Below are 23,008 nucleotides of genomic sequence, written 5' to 3'. Positions count from 1 at the left end.
CATCTCCCAGTATAAACTCAACTAAGTGTTATCGTATGTCCAGTTGTAGATGCGTCTGTCCAGGATGCACCCCTGCTTGTTTCCACATGACCACAGTGCCTCAGGAGCTTAGTCATATTATTTCCAAAGAACAGCACCTTCTCTCAGAGCAGTTTCCTCATCATTAGGATGGGTTACCACAGGGTAAATCACTTCAACTGGCCTTACCGACATCAGAGCAACCTGCTATTCTGACATACAGATATATGGGAGATATATACGTGTTTAACGTTACTGTGAAGGCCTTTTCCTGAGCACTGTGCATATCGCTAGTCCTCCAAATCCTTGTGCAGCAGTCAGAACAACAGATACGTCACATCAGGACAACATGACGCTTGTCGTGATGTCGCTACACTGAGCCTGAATGGTAAAAGTCGACAAGAAATCAAAAGCGACCCCGTTTACTTTCTTAATCCTGGCGCTGTTGTGATTCAGATTTGAATAGGGTGCTCCACCTCTGAAACAATAGTTCAATTCATGTCTGATTATTTTCTTCCATGAAATACCCACTTTTCACCATCCAATCAATGTCTAATAGATAAAATCAAACCCCGCCTTAGATTTTTTTTTCTAGTTTCCCTCTGAAACATCATGAAACGGAAGTAAAATGGGTTACGATGCACTTTCTTGTCGACTTTAAAGAACTTCAGATAGCAATTATTAAACTCCTAATGAGGCATTTGATTGAAAGGGCATTAGATGATAATTATTAGGAGCAAGATTATGAAAGATTATGAAATATTATGGGATAGGTCAGCATCTACTGTTGCTTAAGCTTTAAACACTACTGTGAAATATTTTATTATGTTGGAATAATTAGTTACTAATGTCATTTTTGCAGTTGTATGTAGAGATAAGCCTACTAATGTTTATTTTTTTATTTGCTTGTATGAATGTGAAATGCACAAATGTCATTGTCTATATAATGTTTTTTAACTGTTCAAGAATATGCATAGAAAGTCTTAGCTGGGGATTTTATAGCCCAGATGAGCCTGTTAATAGCAGTAAAAATGGAAAATGAGCTAATGATATATATTCTGACAACATCATCTCAAAGGCTACACTACAGGGATAATGTGAGACAAATATGATATAAATATCCAGATTTGAGCAACTTCCGTATGCGATCCAGATGAGAGATCAGTGGGATGTCACGTCAAGCATGAGGCATTAATGTAAATATGTTAACACTAATGTAAATAAGCTTATTTCTTGAGCATGGGAATATTGCACCAAGTTAATAATTACGAATTAATATTACAATAATGTTGTTGCCTTTGCATGCATGACAGATTCCACATTCAGTGTTCAGAGAGGGGAAAGATGAACTTTGAATGAGGAATGTGGAATAATTTCATTAGAAACACTATATGAGTGTGTGTAAACACGTGTAAGAAAAAACAAAGATGTATCCAGGCTATTCAGCTCTTTATACTCTGCTAATACACTAACAGAATATTGTGCACTCTGTATTATTATAGACAATAAATCCAGATAAACCACAGTTTTTCTTTGGTCGTTTTTGCCTTTGGGCGTTGCATTGCCTGTAATAGCATTGAGAAATCTGTATGCAAGAAAGTGCAGTAATATTTTCTTTGTCAGTAAATCCCCTAGTGATGTTTTTCCGAAGCTCTAAACCCCATTTTACCCTTAGTGTGAAATGGGCCTGATCATCATTATGTGCAGAATGCTTTTGTGTTCTCCAGACAGGATGGCAGCAGTGCTTGTAAAAGCAGGACCGCTCAGAGGAACATATTGGTCAGTTGTCCTCATTTTCACCTCTATAAACACACCGCAACTTTCAGCCTATTCTCTTGTTTTATTGCTGCTCCATCTTAATCCTTCAGTTCTGTCCTTATATGAATCTCAGTCTTTTTTCTGGGGTATGATGGACTTTCTCTATTAGCAATAAAACACACACAAGTTAATATTTCTGAGGTGATGGTAATTTAAAAAAAAATTGGTTACTCTTTATTTTAAGGTGTCATTGTTACAGTGTAATTAATATATTCAAGTACTGAGTAATATTAAGCAACTACATACTATAGGATTAGGATTTGGTTGAGGGTTAGTTGCATATAATTATAAATAATTTACTGTTATTACTATGGTAAGTACATGTAACACATGTAACAAGGACACTGTTAAATAAAGTGGTACCAATTTTTTTTTTAAAGATAAATTTATGCATTTTCAAACAACCAGCAATAACTATATGGCAGAACATTTTGAAAATACAGATACATTTTTTATTCATGTGCATTAATAAATAACTAAACAAAATAATAAAACTTTTAGTAATGTGTATGATTATTTGAGATCATAATTTGGAGCCAAAGCTAAAGGATTGCAATTTAATTAAAGAATAATTTTAAGAACTTCTTTCTTTTTATATATATTATAATTTTTTTTTAATTTTTTTACAGATTTTTCAAATGGATAAGCATTGGATTTTTGGAAACCTTATTTAAAAATGTCGGTTCATTTCAAACTGGGATGCATGTGGAAGTCATGCACACACTTTTTTATATATATATATATATATATATATATATATATATATATATATATATATATATATATATATATATATACACACACACACACACACACACACACGCGCGCTTATAATTGCGTTTCAAATAACGACAGAACCGAATAAAGGTGTGTGTCGGTCACAAGGTATTTCCACTCTGAATCCCATTCAGGGAATTTTAGTTTGGTTACTGTGGCAACACCAAGCAAAAACGAGACACTCCCCAAAACAATGTCATCCATAAACTAACGTTACACAGATGTCAAGATATTCCCAAGACCGATATATATATCTAACGTTATATAGACATTATTGAATTTCCTTAAGAAAATTAAACGCTCAGAATGTCAGACATAATCTGCCAGTGGCTGAATTCAGAGCTCCAGCTGTCTAAAGTCGTTGGTAAGTTACGAAGTAACGCTAACATAGCCGTTAGCAAACGAGTTAACGATCCGTCCTTAAACGTGTGTATTAAGACCTGATTTATAATTTTATCAGCTAAACTATCAGTAATAATTCCGCCTTTTTTTCTTTATGCCATATGAATCTTTTGCAGAGCCGTATTCCTTCGCCAGGGATTTTGCAAACGGTTATTTGATAGGAGAGATCCTGAACCGATATGAGCTGCAGGAGGACTTCCACCTGTTCACCAAACAAAGGTAGAACTTTAGATGGATCGACATAGGCCTGGCCTACATATTTTTGTTTGTATGTTATGTACTTTTTATGTGTATTTTTATTTTTATCTGTTTATTTCCGGTTCGGTGAATCAATAGCCTAACGTTAGGTGTTGATGGATATGTTGATGGATAGATAGATAGATAGATAGATAGATAAAACAGGTATGACTGGATGGATTGATTTGTTGAATAGGTGATTGGTGGGTGGATAGAAATATATTAAAATAGTTATCTTTTATGAAATGTATACATTTTTTATATGTATCCATCCTTTTATGGATGGATGCTCATACCATAATAACATGACCTAAAAGCAATGGGCTTTATTTTGATAGATAGATAGATAGATAGATAGATAGATAGATAGATAGATAGATAGATGGAGAGACAGATAGACAGAAAGGTAGACAGACAGACTGTCATGTGTGACATAGATAGAACAAATTGAGAGCTGTTAACAAATTGAGAGACAAGATACGGAGAGCTTTTTATGCTATTGAGACAATATCAAAATTGACATCTCAATCAGAGTCTGGCTAAAAATAATCAAAACTGTAATAGAGCCCATCGCGCTGTACGGGTGTCTGGGGCCACTCACAGACCAAGAGTTCACTAAACGGGACAAAGACCCAATGCAGGAGCTGTGCAAGCTGTGCAAAATCTTGCTTCAAGTTCAGCGCAAAACCCCAAATAATTATGCAGAGCAGAATTAGGATTATACCCACTTATAATAATAATTCACTAAAGAGCCATTAAATTCCATGCCCACTTAAAAAATAACGATGAACAGGCCCTCCATCACAAAGCTCTGACATACCAAGAGCTGAAGCCAGAGAAAAACGCCCTCAGCCGATTGGTCTTAGAGCTGACGTCACAAACTGACAATAAAACCCAGCCAGACCAAACCAAATAATTAAAACACAAAAAGAAAAATACCTACAACATTGGACAGACGCAACAGCCAAACAAAGTAAACTGGAGTGCTGTCCTGCCCTAAACAGAAAATATGAATTGCCAAGATACCTGAGTACACTGAGCGACGCTAAACTGAGAAAACTCCTTAGCATGTACAGACTCAGTGAACACAGTCTGACCATAGAGATAGACAGACATACACACACACACACACACACACACACACACACACACACACACACACACACACACACACAGACCTGGCTGCCAAAGGAAGAGCGACTGTGTCCTCACTGGAAACAGAGCTGAACTTTCCAACATCCTGCCCAAATTAAACACACATTAGGGACACTTTCTATCCCCATTTCACAACCCACCAGAAAGACTTCCATCAGAAAACAAATATGGAAAACTCCCCACACCAGCGAGGAGAAAGCCCAGCTAGCTCAAACCTGGCTTCCAGACAAAAGCGCCTCCAGTGGGACAGAGCTACCAACACACTCACTATACGCCTAGAGACACTGATATAAATATTAGAAGATTATACATTTTAATTGCTATGTTTATTTTCATGTAAAAAAATATATTTTTTTATTCATTTATTAATTTATTCATTATTTATTTATTTTTATTGTATAGTGTTATTGTAAAGATTGATTTCACCATGCCAATGAACCTATTTGAATCTTGAATCTAAATAGATATGCAGACAGAAAGATGGTCATATGTTGCCTAGATAGATAGATAGCCAAATATCTTAATTATTAGTATTTGTGTTATTCCACAGCACGGCGAATGCGAAGCTGAATAACTTCACTCGTATAGAGCCCACGCTGCAGCTGCTAGGCGTGCCCTTTGACCTGGGCAGTGCCAAAGCAGTGATGCAGGGCAGACAGGGGGCGGCCACACACCTGCTCTACCAGCTCTACATCCTTCTGCAGAAGAAGAAGAAATCAGGCCTCACTGCCACAGCCATGGAGGTCATGCAGCCCGCGGCCACGGCCCGTCTGCACCGTGTAGAGAACAGCATCTATACTGAGGTGATCTTCAGTTCATTTCTTTCTTCCTCTCTCAGGGGTGGTCATACTTTTCTGTTTATTTGGCACAACTTATTGCCCTGAAATATATTAAAGATCCCTAACATGAATTGTGTACACAGATTGGCTCTGTACAATACAATTTCTCAGTGGAAAGGTGGTAATGTCACTATTTATCATTTAGATATATTTATTCATATTATTCATAAACTTCAATTAGTAGTGTGTCATGTGAATAAGTCACAAGTGCAGTTACTTTACTGAAGTTTGGGGTCTGTATGATTTTTGAAAGAAGTCTATTATGTTCACTAAATACAGTAAAAACAGAACAAAATGTGAAATATTATTACAATTTTAAATAATTGTATTGTATTTGAATATATTTTAAAATGTAATTTATTCTTGTGATGCAAAGCTGAATTTTCATCATCATTACTCCAGTCTTCAGTGTCACATGATCCTTCAGAAATCATTCTAATATGCTGATTTGCTGTTCACAAAACTGTGTTTTCTAATAAAATATTAGATAAAATTGCATCTAAATATTAATAAAAAGTAGTAAATGTGGCAGGCTGCATATGTCATCTTGTAATAATTGGTAGCCTGGTTAGTTTCATGTTTAGATTAGCTTTACCAACACTGCAACCTTAGGACCAAAGAAAAGAGTCTCATGTTTGTCCCACAGCGCTTGAAGACTGTGGTGAAGCGTGAGGCGGATCTGAAGATGCAGAAGATCGCAAACCGCTTCCATAAACGAGGGCAGGACATGTACAAGCGCTCGGTCATGACTGAACTCCTGAAGGAAGAGGAACGGCTCAAACGCCAGGAGGAGAGGAGGCTGAAGGACATTGAAAAGGTCTGCCTTTCTAGTGCTAAACAACAGCTGACATTCCCAGTGATAAATATAAGCATTTAACTCTATTATTCAGTAGCATCAAACAGGCATGAACCTGAAACTTCTACATTTTTTACTGTTTAATGGTGTGTTAATCAGCCTGTAATAGTGTTGACTGAAACTGATAATATGATTTGTTTGTCAGCACCGGCAGGCACGCAGAAAACAGAATGAGATTCTGATCCAGATTCAGTCAGCTGTAGTCCAGATCCCGAAGCCTCCACACACTCGCACGTCAAGAGCTTCTGAGAAACACCATCAGTTTCGCAAAAAGCAAGAGGCTCAGGTGAACAACACACAACTGCACTTTTGACATTATTTTCATGATAATTATGCACGTTTACAGCCCTAAGTTCTCATTATTGTAATATAGTACACCAAAGTTGTTATTATGAACTAAAACTATTAAAAATTGTTTTTGGTAATTGACATGAAGTTGAAATAAAATAAAGTATGAATATTAGATTTTAAAATTTTAAAAAAATTCTTTCAGTAAGTTGCCCAAAGGCAAAATTTCTAATGAGTATATAAATAAAAGCTATATACTGTTTGTATATAAGTATTACTAAAATAACCCTGCTGTACAGCACTGTGATGCTTAAATACATGTAAATGCTGTATTTCTTTTATTATATTTTATTACAATAATTAGAATTACCATAAATGAATTTCTTGTTTCTTTTTGATTTTGGGATTACACAGATATTGTGACAGACTGGAATAAAAACAGTTCATATTGAAAAACATAATGAATTGTCAAAGATTGTTTTGACCAGATTTGATTGTTTGATTGTGACCCTTTAAGATGAAGTATGATTTTCAGCATGTTCATCGTGAGATCGAACAGTTTGAGAAGCACCGGAAGAAGATTTCTCCAGCTGGTGGTGAAGCCTTACTCGGGTATGTTTGCATAGTGAGGAAAATCTGGAACACAATCAAACAAAAAAACACACAGAAGCTACCCACAGCAGGCTATACCGTTCACTGACCGTCTAAGTGCACACCAAACAGGAAAATATTATCTTCATTAGGTGAGCTCTGGGATGTAACATGTAACTTTACCTGGATTTACAGTGGCCGTGTGACCCAGCCAATGAGCACAGGCGACAAAGAGAAGTGGAACAAGGAGTACATCGAGAACATCCGTCAGCATCTGGAGGAAGACGCCGCTGCTCGGGAACAGAGAGAGATGAGGAGACGACGTGCTCTGATGGAACAACTCCACATTCATGAGGCTCAGCAGGTGACCAATGGCGTTGCTTATTTCAACACTATAAAACCAGAATTAAAATGATTTCTAAGGCCTCTAAATTATCAACATGATCAAAACTTTGCTGGATAGCCTGTTGAACGCAATCTAGTACATGCCTTCTGTCGTCTGATTGATAGTTTATATTTTTTTTAGCAAGCAAAAGGCCTTTTAGTATAATTGTAAAAACATCCCCCCTCAGGTTCTTCATGTGTCGGTCTGCTGTGAAATCTTTAACAATCTTTATAAAGCAAACTTTTATATTTTTAGTAACATTTCAAGATGAACACTTACTGGACTGAAGCAACATCGGTTTACTTGATTATCCACACATCATTTTTTATAAAAATCATGTTAAAATTTGAGTGTCAAATGTGATCCATCAGGCTTTTGAGGAACGTTTATTTGTTCATCATCTCTCAGTAGTCATTGCATTATATGTCCCCCTCCATAATAAAAACTACAGAGCTTTAGTCATAAAACTAGGCATTGAAACATCATCTTCAATATTTATATGCAGTTTATGTACTGTAAGTATCTGCTATACTGTTGTAAAGATCCCATTAATTTACATTACAAGCTATCAGCATTCCATCTTACCTTTTTGTTGATATAAATATCAGCAACTGTTTTTTGCTATTTTTGCTCAGTTTGGTCCTCTGAATAAATTTGAGGTGTTTTTTGAGCTCATTATTCTCACTATATCATACTATATGAGCCATAAAAGCCTGATGCATCAAAAATGATACTCAAAAAACTCATGGAAACTTTTTTTTTTTTTGATGTTTTTTTGTGTGTCTAAAGGTTCAATAAACTGTTCCATAAAAAGAAATAGATTTTTCGATTGTTAATTCAAGTCAGGATTTACAGAGTTAAACATCAGCTGTTTTAGGAATGCAATACTAGCATATTGCAAAATGTGTTTAGTATTTTGAGTCTTGCTTAAAAATATATGAATGTCAATAAAGTGTCAAACTTTTTGCCAGCAGTGCATCTTGATCATATCTGGTTCTTGCGATGATATTTGTCTGCAGGAGGCAGTGCGAGAGGAACAGATGGTCAGTCGTTTGATGCGTCAGACGCAGCAGGAGAAGAGGATCGCCGTGCAGCTGATGCAAATAAAACAGCAGAAAGAGGTACTTCGACAAAACCGGATCTTCCAAGAGAGACAATACCAGGAACGCCGCCTTCGAGACTTCCAAGAGGCCTTGGATAGAGAAGCTGTGAGAGAATATACATACACATATGCACAAACAAAAACAAAAGGTTTTTGAGAGGTTTTGATCATGATTGTCCCATCACTGCTGCCGTCCAGGTTCTCGCCCAACAGGAACGTCTGGAGCGCAGTGAGCAGATCAGGATTGAGCATGAGATACACAAACAGCTAGTCGCCGAGCGCGTTCAGGCTCGCCATCGCAAGCACATCGACATCTGCAGAGGAATTCTGGGACAGATTGTCGATCTGGCGACAAAAGCTGGAGAATATCGGCTTCTTACATCCAAGTACTTATGTCCCTGATCACTCTACTAAACAGCAGTCATGGAGTTTAAAAAGCTCATATGATGGAAATTCTTGCTATTTGAAATAAAAAAGAGTTCAGTGTGCTATGTAACATAACTCATTAGTGCATTATAATAAAAATAAATTTGTAATATAGACACTACTGTATAAAAGTTCTGGTTTTTTTTTTAATTTTGAAAGAAGTCTCTTATGCTCACCGAGGCTGTTTTTTTATTATAAATATAGTAAAAATAGTAATATTGTGAAATATTTTTTCAAATTAAAATGATTGTTTTCTACATGACTACATTTAAAATTTAATTTATTCCTGTGATGCAAAGCTGAATTTTCAGCATCATTACTCCAATCTACAGTGTCACATGATCCTTCAGAAATCATGCTAATTTTCTGCTCAAGATCCTTTCCTTATTATTTTTAATGTTGAAAATACGTATGTTTACATGTTTTACTTTTGATCATCAAATGCATCCTTGCTAAATAATAATAATAATAAAAATTCTTACTGACCCCAGACTTTTAAACGGTAGTGTGTGTAAGGAAATATTATGGTATGTTAGAAAAATGGTATAAAAAAGGTAAAATGGCCATCTTCACTCTCTCTCAGTCTGATACCAGTGAAGCTGATGCAGGAGTGGATGGAGCTGTTTTTCAGTGGTAAGCCGCTGTATGAAGTGGCCAGTGTGCAGCCCACCCCTACTGACCCCACGCCAGAACAGATCATTGAGCTGGAGAAGCTCCATATACTCAATAATCAAGACTACAACGAGTATGTGGTAAGGACAGTATGTTAAGAGTATTTTGAGTTCATATCAACTGACCATTCATTCTCTTGAAAACCATGTATTTGTTTCCTATGAAATAACAGTCGAGGGATGGACTCATTTACGTGTCAGTGCAAGTATTATGTATGTGTATCTTTCTGTCTGTTCACTTCAGGCCATGATGGGCGAGTGGGTTTTGAATGAAGAGGGCGAGAGTCAAGCCTCACCAGTGAATAATGATATTCTGGATCATGTGTTGAGTCGTCTACAGAGCATGGTAGTCCGACCCAGTGCCAGCACTACTCCTCCGTTTCCCCGTTTCACCATCAGAGCGTGCATGCTGGGAAAAACCCACTCAGGCAAAACCTCCTGCCTCACCAGGATCAGCAACGGTAGGAGTTGATGCTTCATCATAGTAAGAGCTGTACTGGAAGGAAAAGTGGTATGATACATCAGGACTGTATTAACTAAATTTCCTGACTTGCTATTTGTTAATCTCTGGGAATCAGTTCTTGGTATCCATGTGCTCTCAGCCAACACTTTGATCCAGGATGCTCTATCAGACTATCAGAAGGAAAAACAGGCTGTGAGTGAAAGCCAAAAAGTGTCACAGGTCAGTAAACACTCTTAGTATTATGTTCGTTTCTTGAGGTGGAAACCCAACAGAACTTATCATAGTTTTCAGCAAAACCTTTATTAGAACAGTTTGTGATGTATTTTACTGTACTGTTGTCTGTTCAAACTTTTTATTTACTACATTATTTACACTGTTTTGTCCCGTGTTGGTGCTGATCATGTGTTTGCCATGCTCAGAAGAACCTGGAGAGAAATGGTTCTCCGACGGAAGGTATAGAGCAGCCTCAGAAAGATGAAGAGGAGGAGACATCCTCTTCTCTAGAATCAGGTTTGTGAGAATATTAGATAACTTTTAAAACTGTGACGTTATTTACACTACCATTCAAAAGTTTAGGGTCAGCAAGATTTTCTTTGGAGAAAGAAAATAATACTTTTATTCATCAAGGATGCATTTAGTTGATCAAAAGTGACAGTAAGGACATATCATGTTACAAAAGATACTTTCTCTTTCTTTTCTGCTGTCTGAAATCGCCCCCATCCCCGTAAATAGGGCACCATTTGAGGGGACAGCCATTTGTAGTGGTGTCTGAAACCATAGTGGATGTTATTGAGTGTACTCATTCAATCCCATAATGCACTGCAATAATGAGTGTACAACCAATGTACACCAGAAGATGTCGCCACAGCTGAATCTTCCATCCATCCATTTTCCAAAGCGCTATATTGCTGTGGTCTATATTAGTAGTAATGTAGGGAATAGTGAATGAGGGTATAGGGGGTGATTTCGAACACAGCCTTCATCAAAGAGTCCTGGATTTTTTCTTAGTACGGTTTCCACAGAAATATGAAGCAGCCCAACTGTTTTCAACACTGATAGCATGAACAGCAAATCTACATATTAGAATGATTTCTGAAGGATCATGTGACACTGAAGACTGGAGTAATGATGCTGAAAATTCTGCTTTTATCACAGGAATAAATTATTAATTTATAATATTCTTGTATGTATCATGTAAATTTATTTCCTTTTTTTCCATTAATTTAACTGTGTATTAGTTATAGGGTTCTCTATAAATGCTCTATACCAAACCCTAAAACCCAATAAAAGTAAGGTTTAAAAAGAGTGAAATGCATACTATGGAAATGCTCACTCAAGTTCCAGTAGTGACTGACTCTTCCGTATGTCTTGCATCAGGACCGCAGCCTCATGAGATATCTGGACTTCACGAAAAAGAAGAAGATAAAGAAAAAGTAAAAGCACACACAAAGCCACATAAACTCTCTGTATTTTATCAGCATTAAGCTCTTTGATATCATGGTTCATGATGCACAATGCTGTGTTGTGCAGTGGTCGTTGCGAGCGCAGTGTGGTGCAGCGGTAGAGGAGGCTCTCAGGACAGGCAAAGCTGTTCCTGATCAACTTCTGGTCGACATCATAGTGGACGCTATCAGGTAAAGAGCTCTAATGCTTATTTTCTGATTTCACATTTTGTTTTTTGCACAAGTTAAAGTATTTTTTTTAGTTTTCTCTGTATTACATTACTACACAACACTCTCTGGAATATTTTATTCTGACTCGTTAATCCCAGAATTCTGATTCAAATAGTTTTTTGGGGGCTATTTATTCTGCAAGCATTTCAAATGTCCCGTATTAGGGGGCTAACTGATATAAATTGAGTATTGTTCAGCTGGTCATGTGATCATCGTGGTGACTTCAGCATTATCATCTAACTTAGTTTTTTCATTTCCTTTGGTGAATTAATTAACAAATTAATAATGAATTATACAACTACTATAAGTGTTTATGCAGAACCTGATTTCACCAAGTGAAACATGTTCCTGGATCAATATCTTTGTTGATCCTGGAACAACTTTCCAATCAGATTTGAGTGAAGTTTACAGTTTATGTCAAGTTTAGGCTTACAACCAAACCCTGGTTGCTTCTATATCAGTGTTATTCACAATCATTCCTCTCTGAATTTAGGGATAAGTTATGGATAGGGTTAGGACTACATTTTCGGACAGGAATGTTGTTCCATGATCAACAAAATATGTTGACTCAGGAACGCGTCTAACCAGGATGTGCTATACCTACTGTACATAGTAAATCTGAACTGCTAGATTGTTATATCGCTGGAAAATGTAACTATATTATTGTACAGTTCTATATATAAAGTTAGATACAAAAGTCAGTCCAACTTCATCCACATATATAACACTCTTCTCGTGTAGGGTGATTATGCTATATAGCAAATCTCAATGTCTTGGTTGCTTGTATCGTCGTAAAATGTAAATCGCCCAGCTTTAATATGCTGAATGTAACTATAAGGCATGAGGCTCGTTCACAGTCACACCAAAGGCTACACCTTGAACGATAAAGATGTAGTTCTACAAATCATTCTAAATATAAAAGAATAGCAGTCTACACCACAACTATAATGATAAAGGCACAGAGCAACACTATCGTTAGAATCACTTTCAGAATGATTTTTATCCAGCTGATGAACGATAAATACTATGACAACTAGTCAGAATCCTTCCAACTTTAAAGAGCTCGAGCATTTAAAGCGGCAGAGGGACAAATATAGTTATCGTTTTAGTTTTGTTCTTGGTGTGAATGGCCTTTAAGATTTTATAAACACTAACATCACCATTTTCTGAAAATCTGCTTTGAAGTAATGTATTTTATGAAAAGTGCTAGATAGATAAATTTGACTCGACTTGACTTGTACTGTAGATAGTCTAGTTCTTTTAAAACCAGTTTGATTCCCTCCTGCTGTGTTGTTCAGGAACATCCCTGCTGATAGTGGCTGGATTCTTGACGGGTTCCCAGTGGACATCAGTCAGGCTCAGATGCTGGAGAAAGCTCTGAACGTTACAGAACCGGATGAGACCGAGACGAAAGCACAAAGCAGCTTATCCACAAACACTCCTAAAGATCCAAGTCCTCCATCCCCTGCACTGGACGTCGTGCTGCTGTTAGATGTTTCAGATGAGCAGGTTCTGGAGCGAGCCGCTCACCAGGATGGTGAGTTTATGCAGATTGAAATGCCAGATATTATTAACTATTCAGTTACTCTTAGCAACATGACAGGCATTGTTGTTTTTAGTATGGAATAAGCTGTGCTATCTTCACTAATTAGTAGATGAGGAGAGCAGAGGGCAGGAGAGAGAAAGCAGTGATGCTCCAGATGAAAAGACGAGTGTGACAGATCTGGACACACAAGGTCCGGCATCCTTGTCTGATGACAAAAGCCTGGGGACGAACCAGATACAGCACAGGTGTGTGAAAACAGGGGTTGTTTTCAGTACATGGGACATCATATATAGACACAATTACAGTTGGAAAAATACAAGCTTGATTTTGTAAAGCCCAAACTATACATATGGTTCACCAGTTTTCAGAACTAGTTCATGAGCCTGGCAAATCCTGATGGATAAAATCAAGTGTGTTCATTGAATGCTATTTCACCCGAAAAAGGTTCATTTTATGGAGAAAAAAATGTTTTTTAAAGCTCAAAATTATAATATAGTCTTCTATGGTTTCTTTAATAGAATTAGTGGGTTCCATGACACATGGCCAAAACTGGAGAAATGGTTTGGTGATCGGCAGAATATTCTTGTAAAAATCACAGCAGATGTAGATGAGGAAACTCTCTTCAAAAACGTGGAGATGGTTCTGATGGACACTCTGGACTCTGTTGAAAAAGGTACATTGATTTGCTTCAGACTGCAAAATAAAATGTTATATATATAAAAAGTTTCTATAAAATGTGTTTCTATATAGAAAGAGATCTATATAGCAGTATAGCAGGCTACTTACATAAAATGCATATAAATATCAGCTGTCACTCCACATCTCCCAATAACATGTCTTAGTAAGATTATTTAAATAATATTTAAGTATATTTAAGTGTTTAAATGCTTAGTTTTATGATCAAAGTTCTGTAGTTTTTATTGTGGGTAAAAAAATTCAATGCAATACAATGATGATTAAGAGAAAAGCCTGATGGATCATATTTGATATTCACATTTTTACATGACTTTTCTAAAACATGATGTATGGATAATCAAGTAAACCAAACATATAAAAATTATTCTTACATTTGCTTGAAAAAAATCAGTAAAGATAACCTTGAACCATGACCTTAAGGGGGGTTGTTTTTACAATTATACTAAAAGGCATTTTACTTGCTAAAAAGTATAAACAATCAATCAGATGACAAAAGGTCTGTAGTAGATTGTGTGCAACACTTTTCTGCAAAGTTTTGATCATGTTGATGATTAAAAGTTTTACAATTTGCGATATCAAATATGATGCTTTATAGGGCTTAGCTTCTGCTCTTCTCTACAATTTTCTGTAATTAATTCAGTTTTAATTGTTACAGACTTGTTCAAACATTTTGTAGACTTGAAAGTTGGAAAATCTGACATTCTTCTACCTACAACTTACATTATTGATTTGCACTTATATGTCTTGTGTAAATGCATCTCTAGTGAAGTGTGCTCTCTGCCCTGACCCATAGAAGCAGCTCTGGGTCACTCCAGGAAAATGTCCTCCTCACTCGAACACAGCCGTCCTGAGAGTGCCTGCTCTGCGAAGTCTTCACCAGCGCCCCCAAAATCTGCTGGAAGGGTCTACGTGGAGGAACCCTTACCCGAGGCACATACACACACATAACACACCTTCTCTCAGAAGACTGGCAGATGCTTCAATTAAACATGGAGAAATGACATTCAAAGAGTCTGTTTGATTTTAAAGAGCAGATGCAGAGCCATTACACTTATCTAGTTTGTTTATTTTTTTTAATCAGTTTGATACTCAAGTTGGTATGAGATTTATGTTAAAGTCTCTTAAAGGAGTTATAATATAAGGGCAATAATATCTTGAAAGAGTTGTATGCTACTGTAAAGACAAGTTCACACCACCAAAATCAACTCTAAACTTCTTTCCCATTCCAAAAAGAGAATTCCAATTAAGCTAGAAAAATAACACATATTTTGTGATATTAAACAAATATACAATACTGTTCAAAATATACAGTACTGTTTAAAATATACAATACTGTTAAAAATTCTGTTTTGGAGTCAGTAAGATATTTAAAAACATTTTTTTGAAAGAAGTCTCTTATGCTCACCAAAGCTGCATTTATTTGGTAAAAAAAAATACAGTAAAACAGTATTTTAAATATTTTAAAATGTAATTTATTCCTCTGATGCAAAGCTGAATTTTCAGCATCATTACTCCAGTCTTCAGTGTCACATGATCCTTCAGAAATCATTCCAATATTTGCTACTCGAGAAATATTTCTGATTATTATCAATGTTGAAAACAGTGGTGCTGCTGCTTAATTTATTTGAAGAAATCATGATACATTTATTTCAGGATTTTTGATGAATAGAAGGTTCAGAAAGACAACATTTATTTTAAACAGAAATTGAATATAGGAAATTCATAAAATGGTTTTGAAAAACTAAACTGAAATGGTTTTTGGCACAAAAAAGTATTATATGATCCATTTATATCATGTCAGTTTTTGTGTTTTTCTTAATATGTTCATCTTTTTGCAGGAGATCCCAAAGTATCTTGTTCCGTACTGGGAGACCGTCGTTAATTCATATGAGACTAACGTCAAAACAGTGATGCAGAACCTCCGCGGTGAACGCGAGCTCATCATTCACCACCTCTACAACATCTGGTGAGAGAACAGCGCTCGCCTGTGTGTGTGATGTGAGGGCATGTGAATGTGTGTGTGAGTGTATGACGGATGTGTGTTTGTGTTTCAGGGAGGACTTTAGGCAGTACCTACAGAAGCCGGATCTGAAGCAGGAGTTTGTAAGCGCATGGCAGCACGATTATAACAGCGTTCCTGACAACATCAGAGAGGACGAGGAGACCAAAGGAGAGCTCCATCAAAGACTGGATGTGAGACACACTCATGAACTGCAAAAAATTCTTTTCTTCCTCAGTATTTTTTGTCTTGTTTTCCAGTAAAAATATCTAAACATTCTTAAATCAAGATACATTTATTTGAAAAGAAAAATGACATCAGATATAAAGACTTTATGCTTAAAACAAGAGAAGAAAAACAAAGATGTTTTCACTTTGAATTACATTTAATTTTTACCCTATTGACAGATTTGCTTTCTCGTATTGAGTATGAAATCACTTCATTTTGATACATATTTCAGAAGACCCAATATCTTGTCATTTTGCTTCTCAAGTCAACGTATCTTGATTTAAGAATTAGAGTTAGAAAATAATTTTTCTAGTTTAACTCATAAAAAAAGACGTTTCTGCAAGCTTGTATTTTCACAGGCAAAGACATGCTAGATTTCAGCACAGAAAACACAATGTACAAATCATGTGTTTTGTGTGATATTTGCAGTATATTTATTTGCAGTATTAAAACAAGGATATGCATTTTAAAATATTTATTTATTTATTTTTCTGTGCGAGTTTCATTTAAACCTATCTATGTTCCATGTTTTTCAAGTAGTTTTGATGTTACGTGATATTTATTGTTAAAAACCAATATAAAGTTTATGAAAAAGTCAACAAGCAGTAGTGCAAAAAGTTCACATCTAATCAGTGCGTGTTTTCATTTTGTGCAGGACTTGCGTGAGCGTCTGTGGGACATCTGTGATAAACGCAAGGAAGAGGCGGAGCAGGAGAGAGCAGGAGTCATTGATGGTGGCTGGTTAGATGATCACACTGCTGTACTAATCAACCATTATTCTGCATTAATGCAGGTAACACACACACACACACTCCTCTAACACATCATAGAACTGCCTGAGTTTGAAGTCTAATGGTTCTGTCTGTGTGTGTGTGTGTGTGTGTGTGTGTGTGTGTGTGTGTGTGTGTGTGTGTGTGTGTGTGTGTGTGTGTGTACAGATAGAAGTGGGCCGCTTTCAAGACTCCCTGTGTCTGCTGAGAGATTACTATTCAGCGATGTGTAAAACTGCGTTTCCTGAATACACACGTGGCTTCACTCGCGTCCCATTGCTTGACATCACTGCAGAGAAGCATGTCGAGCAAGAGGGGTCAAAAACGTAAAAAGAAGCATTACACATCATGATTTATCATCATGTCACAGACATTACAGGACTATAGATCTTCTGCCAAGCTCCTGCAGTCATCCATCTGTCTGTCTCGCCACTTTAGCTGTGTTCAGAATTGCATATATACTAGTTTCTCAGTATGCATGCAAATTTTCACCTATTTGCCAACATGTCCAGTATAAAACAAAGCATAGTGTGTGGAATATTGTGTCCCAAAAATGGAGTGCGCTTTTATTTTAACCTTCAATTTCTAGTGTGACAAATTAACCTATTTAACATTTTGATTGTTCTGCCTAGAGTTTTATTTCAGAGGTGATACCTGGTCACCACTTGTAGAGCTAAATATTTTCATGATAAGGTCAAGTCACATTCATTTAAATAGCGCTTTGTTATTTTCTTGTTTATTAATGTGAAGCTGCTTTGAAACAACTTGCAGTGTTAATGTAAAATTAATTAATTATGAAACAAATTCAGTTTCAGCTGTTAAGCAGCTCTACAGAAGTCAATAATGTCATTATTCGACTCAATTTAGCTTCAATTGAGTTTAATAATTATCATTGTTGCAAAGTTCATCAGTTAATAATCGAGTTCAGTTCAGCTGTAAAGCGGCTCTACAGAAGACTCAGTTCAAGTCAGTTCAATGTTGATTCAAATTAGTTCAATAACAGTGCATATCCAGCGCAATTCAGTTTTCGTCCTATAGTGCCAGTGCAGTTAAATCAATAAAATTACTGAATATTTCTTGTCTTTGCAATATACAGTAGTGTATACTGTGTAGTAAATGTTATATAGTATTTAATTCTGAATACAGACATTTGTTTTTTACAGTAAAGATATTTAGAAAGACGAGGGGACCACAGTGAGAGACCTGATGTTTTGTATGTTAAAATATTATGCATTTTTATTTCAGCCCTGGCCCTGCGCTGTTAGAAAAACCTGGAAAGATTGCTGAAGAAAAAGACTGTGAAATGGAGGACAAGAAGAAAATTAAAGTGTATGTGTGCTTAAAATGTTTGTCTTTTGGTGTGTTTAAAAATCAGCATGTTTGTTGAATAACTGGATGTGTTTGTGCTGTCAGGTTTCCATTGGTTTCCTGCAGATCTCCCACTTCTGAGATTCTGCATCATCCCGATGAGAAACTCCTGCAGGAGTTCTTCCAGACCGCACTCACTGCCGTCAGGACCATGGTGTGTTGGGTATTAGAAATATATAATCATCTTTTTGCTGTTGAGCTTAAAAATATGGGCCATATTTGCCATTACTGATTTACATCTTCTGACAGACAAATGCAATTAGTTTATGTAAAAAAAAACTTGCAGCATCTTTCAGTTAAGGCAAGAAATACTCCTCTGAACTACATCATGTTCAAGTAGGCAGTGTCTTTGTATACAGTTTTGACTCAAATCAATTAAAAAATCTGAAAATATTTTAGCCTGGAAATCCACTAAATCTAAAAGATTAATGGTCTGGCATCGACTTTTTAAAAAAAATTGTTTAATACTGTGTACATTTGTTTATACATACGATATGCTGTAACTGAGAAGAAAGAAAATGCATCAAAGAATTTATAATCACATTAAAAACAGAAAAACAGCAATTTTCAATTTAGTAATTTCTATAATGTTGGTTACTAATTTGAATAAATTGTTTATAAACACTACTGTTTAACAGTCTGGGGTCAGTAAGAATATTTTTAAAAGAAATAAATACTTTATTCCTCAAAGATTGATCAAAAATGACATTGACATTTACATTGTTACAAAATAAAATTCTATTTCAAATAAATGCTGTTCTTTTGAACTTTCTGATCATCAGAATGCATCATGGTTTCCACAAAAATATTAAGCAGCACAACTTTTCCAACAATGATAATAATCAGAAATGTTTCTTGAGTATCAAATCATCATATTAGACTGATTTCTGAAGGATCATGTGACACTGAAGACTGGAGTAATGATGCTGAAAATTCAGCTTTGATCACAGGAATAAATTATAAATATTTCACAACATTACTGTTTTACTGTATTTTTGATCAAATAAATTCAGCCATGGTGAGCAGAGACGTTTTTCATTAACGTTTCATTATAATGTTGATTCTTTTATCTTTTTGTCCATGTTTAGACGTTTCATAATTTATTTAACAAAAACGATAGTTCCTACTCAAGATTCTGTTTGGATAAGCTTTGAGTTATGAAATGATGATATACTCCTGTGTCGGCACATCTGTCTTCTTCACGTGTGTTTGCACACAACTGTGTGTCAGGTGTTGGCAGAAACGCAGCAGCGAGAAGAGGAAGGTGATGAAGAACAGAAGCCAATAGAGAGACAGACATCGCAGACTTCAAACTCAGCTACGGACAAGAAGAAAGCAGGGAAAAAGAAAAGTGAAGACCCTCCACTCCATCATATGTATGAGTTTCAGCGCTGGTGTGTGTTGACATGAAGGGTGTGTGTTGTTTTAGGTGATCCCACCCCTCCTCCGGAGCCCAGTCCTCAGCCCACAGTGGTGAAGAACCCTGAGGAGATCAAGAGGAAGGCAGAGAGGATGAGAATCAAACTGGAGTTCACAGCCGCCCTGAAGCGTGAAGGTACGCCGTGAGCTATTGGCTGACATTGTCTCTTGGTGCCTGTTGTGCTTTTCATATCACTGTGTATATCAACAGTACAGAGCTTCAGGATGTCTGTGTGTTCATGCGATGTGTAAACAGTAAGAATGTGCTGTGTTTGTGTGCAGAACATGCGGTGAAGCTGCGTTTGGATCTGGTGAAGGCTCATGCGCTGAGAAACGTGAGCAGTTTGCAGCAGAGAGCGGAGCAGGTCTACAGGAACATGGAGGAGTTGCTGGGAGCTTGCTTTCTGTCTGAGATGAACAGGTGAGAGGAGGAGGATGGCAGATCAGGAGAGGAGGAGAATTAATCCATTTAGCTGCAGAGATGAATGATGACTTATAAATGACTGAATATCTCAAATAAATGGGTCGTATGTCACTCCCAAAACCACAATATATGCAAAAAATTTTAATTTAGCTAAATAAATTAACTGTGCAAATGATTTTCATTTTATTTTATTTTATTAAGATTAGCATAAACTTAATTCTGTACAACAAATACCATGATGTATAAAATCTTGTTTTGCAATATAAATTCTTAGTCAACTTATTTTGAATATTTTAAATATTCTTAAGCTATACACTATAGGCCAAAAGTTTGAAATAAAATTTTTTTGTAAAATTTTTTTTTTATGTTTTTGCAAGAAGTCTCTTATGCTCGCCGAGTCTTCATTTATTTAATCAAAAATATTGTGCTTTTTATCACAATATTAATGTTAGTAATATTGACATTTTATTTCAATTTAAATTAAAATGTAATTTAAGCAGCCATTGCTTCAGTCTTCAGTCACATGATCCTTCATAATAAGAAACATTTCCTGAGCATCAAATCAGCATATTAGAATGATTTCTGAAGGATCATGTGAAATAGAAATTGTAGAAATATTTCACTATATTTATGTTTTACTGTATTTTTGATCAAATGAAGCCAGACTTATTTTAAAAACATTAAAATTGTATTTTATTATTATAATTACAAACTTTTGACCAGTAGGGTGTTTTTAATACTTTAAATATATTTTCTTCTGTTCCATTAAATTTTTTTTTTTTAAATTGATACTGTAGATATGTTTGCATGTGTTTCCAGTATCGACCGGCTGACAGAGTTTGTGCAGAAGCACATTGAGAATGCAGTTCAGATCCATCATGAGCTCGTGCTGCAGAGCGCTGACTTCTGCGTGGATGGAGACACACGTGTGGTGGCGAGTCCAGCATCCGCTCTGCGCAGATCCCTGGAAAAGCCCAAAAACAGCACTCTCACAGTCCAACAGCTGCACGTCCTCTGCGCTCAGCTGAGCAAGACCGCCCCGACAGGTCAGACAGTTACTACACAGAAGTCAAACATACAAGGGATTGTTTTTTGATTGAACAATTCCTTTAAAATTGTGTGCTAAACTGAATGAACAGATTGAGAGTTAAACAGAACTAAGCGAACATGTTTCGGTTGAAGTTAGTAACTTTATTGTGTTGTGTGTTTAGGTCTGCTGTGTGGTAATGAGTTGACTGAAGTTCTGCATGAACTAACTTTTCATATGGGTAGTGATGTCCTACCTGAGCCCTGGATGCATATCACTCCCTCACAGGTACATCTTCACTCAAACACCTCCGTCTCTGACGAGCAGAGCAAATTATGGTTTATCGTGTGTCTTTGGTTGCAAACACTCATACATAATTTTCTTTCCCAACAAACCTTTGCTTAAAGTCCACATGAAACAGAAGTTGTGTCTTTTGTTCCCTAATGTGACTTATATCCAAGTATAAACAGCCCCTCCAACCAGAATTTTTTTTAGGGCGGGACTTAATTTTATTCGTCTGGAATCGATTGGATTGTTGTGGTTTGCTATTGGTGGATCTCATGTGAGTGACAGGTTGTCCCGCCCTCACACCAGTGAACAGATCATCAGAGAAGAAAAGAGATGATGATGCAAGATGGAGAGGAAGATATTTTGATTAAAGATTATATGAATAAAGGGAACATGAATTTAAAAATAATGATGTGCACATACATCATTTATAATGAACAGTGCAATATTCCATAAAAAATAAGAAATGTCCATTTTAATGTCATGGTGACTTTAAACCAACACCAAAGATTCTTTTGTACCTTAAAATAATGTTTCTAAAATCGTTTCAGTGGTTCATCAACTCGTAACAAGGTGAACAGCACTTCTGCACTCGCTTTGCGACCCTCTATCAGCTATAACCGCACTGTGCCAGTCTGCCAGATCGGGTAGTGGATTTGTAGTTCGAATGAGACATAAGAAACTACAAATTTGACTTGCTTTATGGCAAGCGTTACATTAGCAAAAAAATAGCAAGCAATGTCATTATTTTGTTTTTCTTTGTTTCTGATGTTGCAATACATCATACTTTCATAAAATCATGCAAACATACTCTACCTTGTCTGGGGACATCTTCCAAAGTCGGTGCTCGATAAACAAATAGCGCGCGTGCGACGGTAGGCTGCGGTAGGCTAAATTATTTACGACAGCAAAAGTGCTTTGGTGTTGCTTTAAGAGGGAAGTGGCGGGAATTTATTCATTTTGAGAGTGTCTTCAGAAAATGTCTGAAGAAGAATGTCTCGAGAAGTTTGTTTCACTCAGTAAACTTCCGGCTTCTGAACTGGTTGCAGTTCCACTCTGGCTCCATATGAGGGCGCTCACAGCACGAGTGCAGATTGAATGGAGGTCTATGGAGCTATACGCCTCAAAATCCACTTTTCTCAGGATATAATTTTTTGTCTAGTAATTTGAATGTTGTATTCAAAAGGAGATGCAAAGAAATTACACATTGCTGGGTGTTCGATTTTTTAGAGTCACTTATTTGCTTTAAAAAGTCTTTTAAAATGTCAATGACGTCATATACATCATACGACCAGAGATACTGCTTTACGGCAATTTTGTTAGGCAAGTTTCATATCCATAAATGTAAATTCCAGAATTCTTCACCATCATTTAAGTTGTTTTTGATAGAGGTGGATTTTTATTTTAAGTCTCTTAAATTAATTACAAACAAGAAATGCATATCAATAATGAACATTCATTCAGAAATGTTTAATGGATAATATGTCACTAGTCATGGGATACAAATCTGTCACAAAATGTATTTTTATTTATTGGTAACTT

General features: G+C 36.3%; 1 protein-coding gene across 1 annotated transcript in view; it reads left to right on the top strand.

Annotated features, from left to right (window-relative positions):
• Window positions 1-2,919: 2,919 nt before the first annotated feature.
• The window catches only part of spef2 (sperm flagellar 2), a gene marked incomplete at both ends in the record, with an annotated part of 24,410 nt that continues 4,321 nt past the window's right edge, over window positions 2,920-23,008 (top strand). The window contains 30 exons of the mRNA XM_081366409.1: window positions 2,920-2,977; window positions 3,132-3,234; window positions 4,958-5,210; window positions 5,893-6,063; window positions 6,248-6,388; window positions 6,926-7,002; window positions 7,177-7,345; window positions 8,386-8,574; window positions 8,667-8,854; window positions 9,478-9,646; window positions 9,810-10,026; window positions 10,144-10,247; window positions 10,448-10,538; window positions 11,406-11,479; window positions 11,559-11,662; window positions 13,000-13,238; window positions 13,357-13,492; window positions 13,766-13,920; window positions 14,737-14,873; window positions 15,782-15,909; window positions 15,998-16,136; window positions 16,826-16,963; window positions 17,109-17,266; window positions 18,186-18,269; window positions 18,354-18,471; window positions 19,539-19,659; window positions 19,738-19,863; window positions 20,010-20,148; window positions 20,971-21,197; window positions 21,363-21,466. Of these exons, the coding sequence (XP_081222535.1) occupies window positions 2,920-2,977; window positions 3,132-3,234; window positions 4,958-5,210; window positions 5,893-6,063; window positions 6,248-6,388; window positions 6,926-7,002; window positions 7,177-7,345; window positions 8,386-8,574; window positions 8,667-8,854; window positions 9,478-9,646; window positions 9,810-10,026; window positions 10,144-10,247; window positions 10,448-10,538; window positions 11,406-11,479; window positions 11,559-11,662; window positions 13,000-13,238; window positions 13,357-13,492; window positions 13,766-13,920; window positions 14,737-14,873; window positions 15,782-15,909; window positions 15,998-16,136; window positions 16,826-16,963; window positions 17,109-17,266; window positions 18,186-18,269; window positions 18,354-18,471; window positions 19,539-19,659; window positions 19,738-19,863; window positions 20,010-20,148; window positions 20,971-21,197; window positions 21,363-21,466 (4,257 nt within the window). The remainder of the gene's footprint in view (window positions 2,978-3,131; window positions 3,235-4,957; window positions 5,211-5,892; window positions 6,064-6,247; window positions 6,389-6,925; window positions 7,003-7,176; window positions 7,346-8,385; window positions 8,575-8,666; window positions 8,855-9,477; window positions 9,647-9,809; window positions 10,027-10,143; window positions 10,248-10,447; window positions 10,539-11,405; window positions 11,480-11,558; window positions 11,663-12,999; window positions 13,239-13,356; window positions 13,493-13,765; window positions 13,921-14,736; window positions 14,874-15,781; window positions 15,910-15,997; window positions 16,137-16,825; window positions 16,964-17,108; window positions 17,267-18,185; window positions 18,270-18,353; window positions 18,472-19,538; window positions 19,660-19,737; window positions 19,864-20,009; window positions 20,149-20,970; window positions 21,198-21,362; window positions 21,467-23,008) is intronic.

Source organism: Scardinius erythrophthalmus (assembly GCF_964197995.2).
Source record: "Scardinius erythrophthalmus genome assembly, chromosome: 5".
Classification (NCBI taxonomy): domain Eukaryota; kingdom Metazoa; phylum Chordata; class Actinopteri; order Cypriniformes; family Leuciscidae; genus Scardinius; species Scardinius erythrophthalmus.
This window is presented reverse-complemented; position numbering and strand designations above follow the sequence as displayed.